At 41.3% G+C, this 12,261-nt stretch overlaps 2 protein-coding genes across 4 annotated transcripts in view; one reads left to right on the top strand and one right to left on the bottom strand.

The window, feature by feature from the left end:
* The first annotated feature begins 306 nt into the window (after positions 1 to 306).
* rln1 (relaxin 1) lies at positions 307 to 1,289 on the top strand. The gene is made up of 2 exons (XM_069163767.1): positions 307 to 502; positions 943 to 1,289. Exons 1-2 carry the CDS (start codon positions 307 to 309, stop codon positions 1,287 to 1,289), a joined length of 543 nt encoding a protein of 180 aa, XP_069019868.1.
* A 3-nt stretch (positions 1,290 to 1,292) lies between these two features.
* Positions 1,293 to 12,261, bottom strand: part of jak2a (Janus kinase 2a) — a 36,743-nt gene continuing 25,774 nt past the window's right edge. For 2 of the 3 annotated variants that reach the window (XM_069163718.1, XM_069163720.1), the window contains exons 12-24: positions 10,631 to 10,765; positions 10,457 to 10,544; positions 9,645 to 9,772; positions 9,392 to 9,530; positions 9,069 to 9,220; positions 8,007 to 8,157; positions 7,740 to 7,873; positions 6,877 to 7,066; positions 6,483 to 6,607; positions 5,768 to 5,940; positions 5,403 to 5,520; positions 4,979 to 5,092; positions 1,820 to 4,094 (exon numbers count right to left, since the gene is read on the bottom strand). In XM_069163718.1, coding sequence (XP_069019819.1) covers positions 3,987 to 4,094; positions 4,979 to 5,092; positions 5,403 to 5,520; positions 5,768 to 5,940; positions 6,483 to 6,607; positions 6,877 to 7,066; positions 7,740 to 7,873; positions 8,007 to 8,157; positions 9,069 to 9,220; positions 9,392 to 9,530; positions 9,645 to 9,772; positions 10,457 to 10,544; positions 10,631 to 10,765 — 1,755 coding nt within the window. In that variant the 3' untranslated portion in view covers positions 1,820 to 3,986. Of the gene's footprint in view, positions 1,385 to 1,819; positions 4,095 to 4,978; positions 5,093 to 5,402; positions 5,521 to 5,767; positions 5,941 to 6,482; positions 6,608 to 6,876; positions 7,067 to 7,739; positions 7,874 to 8,006; positions 8,158 to 9,068; positions 9,221 to 9,391; positions 9,531 to 9,644; positions 9,773 to 10,456; positions 10,545 to 10,630; positions 10,766 to 12,261 lie in introns of those variants that run through there. The other variant, XM_069163719.1, reaches the window with a different exon arrangement.

The following is a 12,261-nucleotide window of genomic DNA, read 5'->3' as shown; positions in this document are numbered from 1 at the left end:
GGAGGGCGGGCGAGGGTTGAGGATGAACACACAGGTTGATGGGTGAACTGCGGACTTGGACTATATAAGATCGTGTCCACAGGCTTGAGAGAGAACCAGGAGAAGACAAGAACGGACAGACAAAAAAAAAAAAAGAAGCATCTTTTTACGAATTTGAACGGGCTGCGATTGAACTCTGCTGACAGAAAAAAAACAATACAACAAACAGGGAGACGCGTAGTATTTGGTTGAAACTCAAGCTGACCTGCACCTGCGAAGCGCAAACGGCAGTCTGCTCGTTCAGTTAAGTTCCAGGACAAGTTGAAAATGCACTGGAGACTGACTCTGGCCGTGGCCGTGGTGTGTATCAGCGGCATGTGCAGCCACGTGAAGGCTGATGTGATGAGCAGACTGGTCCTGCCGAGGGACTACGGGGTGAAACTGTGCGGGAGAGAGTTTATCAGAGCAGTCATTTTCACCTGCGGCGGCTCCCGGTGGAAACGATCCACAGAGGGGGACTTGGGTGAGTTTACACTACACTTTTACACTGATTGGATAGTGTGGAGGTCTAACAGTTGTGCAAAATGTATTCAGATACTTCAGAATATAAACAAATCTAACCTGAATCATCTGTAGAAACATGCCTCTAAATATATTGTGAAATAGCCCAGGGATAAGTGTGAGAAATTGACTTCTCACCCAGGCTAAAGATGATTTAATAGAAGGAAAGGTTCACAAGTTCAATTGTACAAATGGCACCTCAGCCGGTGGTGCGATTACACATCATGTGGTTTTCATTAGGGGACAATGCCCGGCAGGTTTCAGTTAAACACCTGACTGACAAGATTCATTAACAGGGTAATCACCATCATTCCTGTGCTCTGCAATAAGCTTGTATTGCCTGCTTTCGAGTCAAATAAATGTATTAAAAGAGTATTTTATCTTTCTTTTTTCCTTCTCTAGACCCTTTCCAGTGGAGCTCCCTTAGTGATGTCACAGCAGAGGACAACGAGCAGACTCGGCAACGAGGAGCCGAGCTCACAGATAACCGCTCTCCCCTCCACATTGCCTCCTCTTACTCCCTTGCCGACCTCCTGGCTCTTTACGGCACCGTGAGGGACCGGCAGCGGCAGTCGTTGAGCGTCCAAACCTCGATCGGGGAGCCCACAGTTCTTGGCGAGCAGAAGGGGAACCCGGGTGCAGCCGAGTGGTCCGTACCGAGCAAGAGGAAGAGGAACTTTTCTCTGGGAGTGGCAGGGATGTGCTGTAGCCAGGGCTGCACCAAGAATGATATAGGACGCTTGTGCTGAGGTGGAGGGGAGGGGGGAGGGAGGGGGAGAAGGAGAAGGGATGGCTGATGGCAGAAGGGTTGTGACGTGAAGCTGGTGTGATGGACGGTGCACAGCTGTGGAAGGAGGATGGGAAAGTTTAATTAGCCCGTTCATAACACCACTCCAGCTTCATGCCTCTCCGTCATCACGTTTCCTTCATCCGCCTCATTTATTTGATATTTTGTAAAAAAAAAATAAATAAAGATCATGCTCTGTATGTACTGTACGTCGCCCTCTGGGAATCTTTGAGAATACATTTTAAATACTGTGTTAATATGAAATGTTGAGCAGCATCATATATTGTCTGGAGCAATACGTGGGATTGAAATTATGGCCTGCAGACTCTCTAACTGAAGTAGATTCATACTAACACAGGACATTAATGTCACTGAGGCTGCGGTGAACTTGTGCTGGCCTTTGTTCACAACATTACGCCTGCCTGATCATTTTCTGTCCACACCCGGAGGATGATACTGCGAAGGAGTGGATTCTTTTCTTTCAGATCAAACTGAAGAAAGAAAAGGTTTGAGCCTTTAATGAAAAAAAAAAACAAACAAAAAACAATTCCATCTCATGTTCTAAATGTAGAAATCATTTTTACAGAACATTGACGAGAAAAAAAAAAAAAAAAAATCACAATACTATTGTTCTCAGTGAAGTTTGCACATTCGACCAAAATGGAAACTGATTGCCTTATTTTGATTTTTTTTTAAATTGTTTTTCCCTATTACAAAAAAAAAAAAAATATACACATGTGGAATATACAATACACTTCCATCTTTTTATCTGTCTACACATACATGTCTTAAAGGCATCATATTACGGACTACAACCCAGGCTTACTTTTATTCCCGCTGGAAAAAAAAAAAAAAAAAAAAAAAAAAAAAAAAAAAATATATATATATATATATATATATATATAAATGAAGCAAATGGAGAAGAACACCAGTTTAATGTGGTTAGCAATCTTCTCTTTTTATGAAAATAATCAAAATGATACATATTTCACAAGTAACATATGAGATTAAACCGCAATACACGTATACTAATAGTTGTATGAGTAAAAAAAAAAAAAAAAATCCCAAACTAAAATGAACCCCATTTGGCTGCAAGATTGTCCATCGTAGGCATCACAGCTAATTAACATAAACCAAACATTCCTCTTCAGAAAAGGTTTCACTCATAACAGACTTTTCATGGCAGAAATATTGAGGATGCTCAGATCAGTATAAACTGACACAGAAAATTTCATCTCTGCAGTGACAAGTCTGAAAATTAAAAAAGAAAGATGCCATTCCACAAATTACGTTCGGTTTCCTGTCAAGTTTTAAATCACAAATAATGACCGACCACCAAGTTAGTAAACATTTTTAAACATTCGAATTTGTAAAAATAGAAAAAAAATTCCCTTGCGAGCACTGGTACATTTTTGGTCGATCATGTAATGCACTGACATATTCACAACCTCTTCAAACATCTTTATATGGATATGAAAATAATGACATGATGTACGTTTTTAAATATAACTGCAGCACCAAATAAAGGCACATCTCATGACTTTTTCTCCACAAGTAACAACAGGCAGACAGCAAAGCTTTGTAACATTAAAAACTGTGCTATATTTATAGAGGGATTAATTATATAGAGATTATCATAATTCCCAAGGTCGGTTTCCTTTAAAACAAGAATGTCATGATGTGAGTCCATAATATGTAACTAATGTAATTAATGAGCATGTATTGCTATCTCTCCGATGTTTCATTTTTTTCCCCCATATTGCATGAAACGATGTAAACAACCGGTGTGAACTCCGACCTCAAATACGTAGATGAATTTTTTTTTTTTTTTATCAAATAACCACCACTCAAAAACAAGGATCCCGACTGTTCTCCCCCTGTTGCTTCAGCAGCTCAGAATTGTCCTCGGTGCGATAAATATCTGTAAAAGTCCACCATAACAGCACAAATCTGACCCGACATGACTTGTAAAGCTCTTCATGGTGGGGCCCCTCGTAGCAGAAGCACAGCTGTGCGCTTTACATTCTCATCCTTATCAGTCTTTAAAAAAAAGTCAACCGGTTCCACTCATTCATAAAAGCACACACACACACACACACACCGTTCACTTCAGGTGAATTTGGCTCAGTGATGTGGGAAAAAAAAAAAATCATCCAAAGTCTCTTCTTCTATTTCAGCTGCTGTGTGAATCCCATGGCCTCCTCTTTGGTTACACAAAATCATTTTCTGCTCGTTTTACAACATTAAAAGTCCACAGTGCCCGCTGCTTGTTGATGAGCTTTACGTTTTTGGAACTAATATGGATTTTAAGCCTCAACAAAAGTTAACAAAAGTTATTTATGGTACAGATAACCCTTGATTTTATTGCCTTTCTGCAGTCAATGTCTGTTGTTAAAATTCTGTTTGTAAAAAACATGTACACATTTTTTTTAATTTTTTTTTTTATCCCAAAATGTTCTTGAAGGCATCAGAGATAATAATCGGTGTGGGAGATGGATGTAGTGTACTCATTAATCATGTGGCCATAGAAAGAAATGGGCAAACTGCTGAGAAAGTGAATATCACAGCGACATCGCTGCCGCGAAGCCGGACACGTCATTGAGGGCTGACTCACGTGAGTCATCGCCTAAAGGTCAAAAGTCAAAGTGCTCAATGCAGCTCATCCGTCCTGGCCGTCTCGTATTGTCTCCACAATCTGGGTTAACGTCTCGAACGTCGGACGCAGTTTCGGGTCGCTGCTCCAGCACTCCATCGTAATGTTGTAAATCTGAGGGAGCGGGACGAGAATATTAACACAGAAAAAGAAAACAAGACGAAACTGACGTGTTCTACTTAAAGAGCAAAGTAGTAGCAATGATTAATGGATGGCGGCGTTTTTTTTTTTTTTTTCAGTTGAGGACTTTAATGGTGGATAAATCCTCCCGACTTTGGTGAAGCCTCGACCTTTCCTCGCTACGAGGTTTACGTTTGTGTTTTCTTCTGCAAACATGAGATGGATTGCCGTGACGTTTTGAACACAAGAATTGCTGAGCCCTTAACATTTTGCGAGGTGCCGTCCTTTTGTGTTGTCCATTTTGTTTGAGTTACGACCGACGACCTGCAAAAACTCGCATTTAAATCAGCATCAGCTCTATTTTTTTTTTTTTTTTAATCTTTAATGCTAATCAGCAAATGATGGCATGCCAACACACTTCAGCTAAGATTGTGAAGATGGTAAATGCCAAACTGTACCTGCTAAAAATGAGCCTGCTGCCCTCCCGATGTTGGCATTTGGCTGAAAGCTCTACGACTCTACTGTTGGCTCTTCAGTGTTGTGAAGACATATTTTTGCAGCTATCGACTTTGATACTCGTTTTTTCACAAGAGAATCTTACAAACATAAGAGACCTTAGAATATATTTTCTTTATTCCTAATCTGTTTGCTCTTATTTTTATGTTCACACATAACAACCTTTCAGGCTATCACTTTAACCTTCCTGGATTTAGATGAGTTGGTGCACTTGTGAATTTCTCAAGCGAGGCGCAGGTTGTTAAACTTTACAAACAATCAGTGAGTTTGCGTTGACCTTGAACCTCAAGACATTATCATTATAATACAGAGAGAAAACAGAGCATTACGCGGGTTTTTGTAGTGTATATAAAGTTACTGACCTCCTTTGGACAAAGCTCAGGAGCAGGTAACCTGTATCCTTGTTTCAGCAGGTCGATCAAATGGTAGACAATCATCTGGCCCTGCTTTTCATTTCCCATCTTGTTCATGAACACCTACAAAAGAAAAAAAAAAAGAAGTTTTTAAAAAAAAATTTGGCTTCAGAGAATGCAGCTGCCAAAATCAAAACGGATGAAGTGTTTCCTGTTTTTGATTACACGATTGTTCAATCAACTGATTCCTTTAACACCACTACAAACTAATTATTGTGACGTTTTTTTTTTTTTTTTTTTTAACTCAGTTAACCAACTTAGGCGGGCGACTGAGAAATTAATGGTAAAAAAGGAAATATGGTTACGTGATAGAAAAGTCAAATTGTACAACTAAAATCCAACAGTGGAAATAAGAAAAAAGGAGGTGCGGTACCGCCGGTGGGCTGCAGTTCTTGTCATTGTAAGTGAAGAGTTCATAGAGGACAACGCCGAAACTCCAAACATCTGACGCCACAGAAAACTTGCTCTCTGTCAGCGACTCGGGAGCATACCTGAAAAACACCGCAGCATATTTTACATACAGAGCAGAACTTACAGGTATCTTCGCCCCCATGTGGATCACATGATTCTTATATGTAACACCTGCCTCAGTTACAAAGGGTTACAGTATTTAACACAACCGTAGCAAAGGCAGTCAAAAACACCCTGAAATGTAAATTGATTATCTTCACAATCAAACATAAAAAAAAAAAAAAAAGACTTTATCAACAGTTTAGAAAACTGCAGTATCGTCCTCACCAAAAGATGGGGCTTTCCCCAGGCTCTCTCACGGTGTAGTACTCCTTGTCCTGTGGCAGCACCTTGGTCAGGCCAAAGTCACCAATCTTAACCCTCATCTCGCTCTCCACCAGGATGTTTCTGGTGGCCAGGTCTCTGTGAATGTAACGCTTCAAGGCAAGGTAGTCCATACCCTGGAAGAATTCAGCGTTATTACCACGGCAAAAATAGATAGTCGGACCGGACAACAGCTCCAGGAACTGTTTCAGTGGATCAGTTCACTAGTATGTATGTATCAGTCCCTCTGTTAAATCGTGGTCTTGCGATTGCGATAATTAACGGAAATTCAATTTCCACAATATTTGCAGTAGCAATTTTGCAGAATTCCTGTGATTTTTCTGCGAAAAAAGGTGCTCCGAAGCACAAAGTATCATCAAAACTAACCGCATACCGGTTGACTGGAAAAAAAATACCCAGAACAACCCCAAAAAACGGAGGTGACTGGGTTTATGGGAAATGTGGTCTTATCGTGGGAATGAGGAATAAGTTGCACTTGCAGTTTTAAGAGACTGCACTTTGTTTTTGTGCATACATTTGGCCTGTGCCAAACTATATCGCAATATTTGAGGACATTAGCTACGAAATCAAGCATTTTTTAATCACAAAAAACTCAGTAAAATCCTGGAGGCACTTATGGATAGATAATAATGATAGTAATGTAGTCTGTCTAACATACCTTGCAAATCTGTGATGCATAGTGCAGCAGTTTCTTGGAGTCAAAGTGTTCCTTGCGTTTAATGAGATAATCTCTCAGGCTGCCGAAGGGAAGATATTCCATGATCAGCCGGAGGTTCCTTCGGCCTGCAGAAAGAAAGAAGTTCAGGGCGATGCTAAAGAGAGGAAATATGACGCGAGAGAGTGGAGTGGAGGCACTTCTGAGTAAATACACATTTATTTGGTCTACGGGCAGGAAATGTGTAGAAAAGAGAGAATGAGTCATCTAAAAATAATGAATGGTAACATACGAGGAAGATTCTTACTTGTTGTATGAGACAGTTTTATTTTTGTTTCGATGATCTCATCTGATCGTTTCATGTTATGCATGTAGATATCAAACAGCGTGCTCGTACCTGCACTGTAGCACACTCCTTTGTATTTGACAATGTTTTCATGGTGAAGGGATTTAAGGATCTCGATTTCCCGCTCAAAGTCCCTGAGGTGCTCCGCCGTACTGTGCTGGAGTTTCTTCACTGCCACCACCTCCCCTGTGCTGTCCTGCAGAGGGTCATACCTGCACATCTCCACACTGCCGAAGTTCCCCTGGAGTGCAGGGTCACAGGGAGAACAGGCACAGCAACAAAAAGCTGTGATTTCTTTCAGCAAACGTTATTTTTAATGCAGCAAAACGCAAAATATGATTTATTTGTAATGGTGTTTTCCCATCAATTGGGATGGAGCTAATAAGCCGCTGAATCACAGGAAGAAGAAATAGTTGAGACCGAAGACACGTCATCTACAGACTATAGGAGCTCTTCAGAAATCATTTTCTTTCACATCAAATAGTGATGGTCAGACCTGGAGCCGTCTTAAAAATATCGTGAGAAATATCTGTTGTGACAGCGGAAAATGCCAAGTGGTCATGGGGATTTGATGTTTTCCGCCGTTTATCATCATTTATCTGAAGAGATATTTCCATCACCCATTCACCGCGTGAACATACTGACAGAAGCACAAATCCCCACAGGGGAGGACGAATCGCTGCGGAACGTTTAACCGATTTCACTCGTCTGTCCCAACATATCCAGTAAAATCCTCTATAATGCATGAATAAAGATTTGTGTTCAAACAGATTAAGAGGGGTAGCAAAAAAGAAAGATAAAGTTAAACTATTTAATACACACACTTCGAGACGTTAAACACTTTAAAGGAGAAAAACCGGCATCCAATATTCTTGACAAATATACAGCGTGAGTGTGTGTACTGTCGGTCTCACTTTGCCGAGCTGCTTGAGGAAGATGAGGTGCCTCTCTTCAAACTGGGCGGGCTCCTGACGCTCGGAAGCCCAGGGGAAGCCGAAGCCTCGCGTCCTGTTGGGCACCATGTCGCTCTCCACCAGCAGCTCATAGTCTGCAACGAGATGGCGTGACATTTTATACCAAATCTGGATCAAGTCCTCGATGACGAGTGTGTGTGTTCATAGTGCGTAATGTATCAACAGAGACAGTATGCGTGTGTGTATGTCCTCCCTCTGTCCTCCTACCTGGTGTGAAGAGGCTGTTTAGATCCCTGATGATCGCTCTGAAGGAGGGTCGGTGTGAAGGCTCGTAGTCCATGCAGCTGTTGATCAGGTTAGCCAGCTCTGTCCATTTGGGAGCCGGCAGCTGGTGTCGGTCCTCATAGAACAAGTTCTTCTGCACAAGAAGAACAACATTAACCACGTGCAACGGTTTCAACTTACGTTGGAGAAGGATAAACATTAGAACCCGACCGATACTGGAGTTTTGGAGCCAATATCCAAAAAATCTGTAGATATTCTTTATATATATATATATATATATATATATATATATATATACACTATATATAGACACATTTTGCAATGATCGCCCAAATGTGGTTATCAAACACTTTTGACACTTGTGACAAATATATGTGATGAAGGCAGGATATTTTACAGTTTATTGTCCACACGGACATCAGAGCACTGAAGCAGTTACTTTAACTGAGAATATAACAATAACAAAAACTGCATAATGTTCTTAAAAAAAGTTTTCATATCAGCCAGAATATACACCAGTATAGATATATCTGTGATAGTTCAATATATCCGTCGGACTGTAATAAACAAGCTAGACAGAGAAAATACACCGTTTGCAGATGTTCTTGATCCTCTTGTTCTTCAGATTTTAAAAAAAACAAACAGTAATGCACCAGTTCAACATTTTGGGAAATACAATGTTTTTTTGTTTTTTTTGTGAGAATGAGATAAGAAGTTTGATACCACACTTAAATCTGTAGAGGAGCTGCAGATGGCAACTAGTTAGCTGAGTATAAAGACTGAAAACAGTGGTAAACAGCTCGTTCTGAACATGGGATATGTGGTTCTTTCTTTCTTCTAATTTCTCAAAACTGAAGTGTAAGAAGGACGCTGAACATGTTTTTTTTCCCTTGGTGCAGTGACATCGTTGATTCAATGAGGCCATGTCACTCCATTTTCACACTTCATTTAACTTTTTCCAAAATGTTGAACTATTCCTTGAATGTAAATCATCTCAATAATGAAATATTAATCAATAATCAGTGCATCCTTGTTTTTTGTGACCTTTGAGCAGTCCAGTGTGCTGAGGGGTTTGTCGCCGCCACTGCAGATCTCCCACAGGGTCGTCCCAAACCCCCACTTGTCCGCGGCTAAGCTCAGATTTTGGGGGGTTTCGATGCACTCGGGGGGCACCCATGGGATACGCTCCACCAGAACTAGAGGACGAACATGTGGAGGAATAGAGAAGGAGTGACAGAAAGATAAAGAAGTTAAAAAAAAAAACAGCAGAGAGGGGGAAAAGAAAGCAAAGCTGACCAGACTGTGCCCCTGTAGGCGACCGAGACGATCACACCAAAGCTGGACAGTGCTGGACATCAAGCATGTACCTTCTCTGGGCAGCACGGTGATGCTGATACCGGGGTCACCCAGCTTGATGAAGGGCAGGCTGCCCGTCTTCCGATCCTCCTCTCTGATCAAAAGAACATTCTTGGCACAAACATTTCCGTGAATGAGGTTCTTATCCTCCTGTGTGCAGATATCAAACGGACAACGTACATTTCATGAGAAAATTTCTCAATATGTTCCAAGATTTGTAAAAACAAAATCCAGTCTCAGCCTACATTATGTCTGCAGTCTTACCAGGTAGTGCATCACCCAGGCTAGCTGCTTGGCCACCTCCAGCTTCCAGGTGATGTTCACAGAAGTCCTGTTCTTTTTCAGGTAGGTGTCCAGTGAGCCAAATTTACCGTACTCCTGCACCATCATGTCTGTCAGGGAGATGGGGTGGGGGGTGGTGGTGGTGTTGGGGGGGGGGGGGGGGGGGGGGGGGGGGGGGGGGGGTTGGAGAGATCATTTTATTTACAATGCATTTATTTACTACTATCCATGTAAAACTAAACTCTCTGTTGAAAACCATGAATTTGCTTTACTGTAGCTGATTAATTAATACAGTATCATGTATTCATTGTCCCACAAGTCTCTTTCTTGTGAATTATCATTAACATTTGCTCATCATTTATATGAAGAAGGGCAAAGAGGAATGCAGTAAGTCAGTTGAAACCCCCCCCCCCCCCTCCGTAATGTGCTCATTCATTACAATGTAGTTGTTTTCTTTCCTACTTACTTTTCCCTGCTTACAAAAATGCTAATGGATTAATCCAGTCAGAATGGAGGTTCAGGGGTCAGCAGGTCAGTAGTTTAGAAACCTTAGGTCCTGTCTGATTGATTGTCTCTTAATGTAAGCACAACTGGTTTTAGTGTGAACGCTCTTCTTTTCTCTTTCAGGAACCTATTTGTACTGATTCCTCATGGACGTCTGACAAACCACACAAGGTATCATCACTCATCCTTTTTATGTACACATATGATATTAAATGGTCATTTTTATGTGCCGCTGGTGGGTGTAACCACAAATAATTGCTTTGTTTCCTGTGTTTGAGTTGTACACTTACTCTCATCGCCACAAACACACACACCATAGTTGAGGACTAAGTGCTTGTGGGAGAGCTGGCTCATCATGCTGGCTGCTTCGAAGAACGACTGTGAGGAAGAAAACCAGTGGAGAACATTTTAATTCGAGCCTATTAACTTTCTCACAGACTCGTTCATTCAGTCAGCAAGCCGACCTCTGAATAGTTGCGATGAGCCTTGTCCAGAATCTTGATAACGACGTCTATCTGGTGCATCTCTCCGTAGTCGCCCAGCTCCTGCCTCACACCGCAAAAGATCTTGGTGAACGTTCCTTGGCCCAGACTGTTGTTCTGAAACACAGTTTTATTGTTGTGTTACAAAATGACATTGGAAAGGTGGCAGAGTGCATTTTCTAAACTTTTTCCAAGTCTCATCTTGTTACTCATAAAGCCAAAATGTGTTACCAAAAAGAAAAGAACATCACGTTGAGCCATGTATAAGCATTTCTGCTCATACAGGTTTTCTGCAGGAGGATTCTAACTGCTTGACCTCACTGACCCTTTAAGAAATGTACTTTCCTCTTTAAGATTTCTTCTGTTGGTGATATTGTTTGCTGACATTGTATTGTTGTTATTAGTCCTTTCCAGAGAGGTGAATGTTTACTTGACATTTTTACTTGCAACATGTATATTTTATTGTGCTTCTTGAGTAGGTAAAAAGTGCAGCTGAGTACTAAGCAGCACTAGATGTTGACAGATGGATTTCACCTGGGTCTAAATGGCACAAATCCCAGAAAACCTCCCTGATTGGCTGCAGACAGGAAGTGACAGGGTACGAAAGGTCTTAGTTTTGGGAAGGGGGATAGTTCTTTTGGAAAATGGAGGAGTGGGTCTTCTTGTGTGCTTTGGTTATTTTTTTTAAATATTTTTTTTATGTTTTTGGTTGTAATTTCTTTTTTTTTTAATTACCAATTCTTCCCACTCACATTATTAACTATGGTCATCCACAACAAACATTTTGTCATCTAAAATTATAAGTGTTAAACACATTAAAACTGAGGCAGACACACTTTGAACCTAAACATACAGCCAATCAGTATAAGATTTTAAAACAAAAACTAAAAATTCAAGTCCTGCTAACACCTCACAGTTCTGAATTTTATTTTCTCTGTTGCCATTTCAATTCAAAAGTCAAAGGAGGGATCCTTTGAAGATATCTCTGATGTGGAAAAAACTCTTGAGACAAATATCTAACTAATCAAATAAATCTCCAGATTTCCACACATGCAACTGAGAAGTGAAATGCTATGCTGCGTGCTCCTGCCTGAGCTGTGACCCAGCCAGCTTGACACCATCTGACAGCATGGCTTTGATTTGCTGAAGAGTCAAGAGAACAGATTTAAGATTGTGTTCTTCATATCCCTCCAAATTGCCTCACAGCAAAAAGGTTCCGGGTTCAAATCCGGGCCCGGGCCTTTCTGTGCGGAGTTTGCATGTTCTCCCTGTGTCTCCGTGGGTTCTCTCCGGGTACTCCGGCTTCCTCCCACCATCCAAAAACATGCGTCTCAGGTTAATTGGTGGTTCTACAAATTGCCCTTAGGTGTGAATGAGAGCGTGAATGGTCTTTGTTTCCGTCTGTCTCTACGTGTTGGCCCTGTGATGGACTGGCGACCTGTCCAGGGTGAACCCTGCCTTCGCCCTAAGTGAGCTGGGATAGGCTCCAGCCCCCCCCCCCCGTGACCCTGTTCAGGATAAAGCGGGTATAGATAATGGATGGATGGATGGATTTCAGGGATACCAAAGTTCTTAACCAACTGCATGAAAAAGCTGAATTTTAAACAGGAAGT

This window comes from Embiotoca jacksoni, unplaced genomic scaffold, assembly GCF_022577435.1.
Source record: "Embiotoca jacksoni isolate LCO1_2020_lvr unplaced genomic scaffold, fEmbJac1.0.p SCAF_10, whole genome shotgun sequence".
Lineage (NCBI taxonomy): Eukaryota > Metazoa > Chordata > Actinopteri > Embiotocidae > Embiotoca > Embiotoca jacksoni.
The sequence above is the reverse complement of the archived record's forward strand: the minus strand, read 5'-3'. Positions and strand labels throughout refer to the sequence as shown.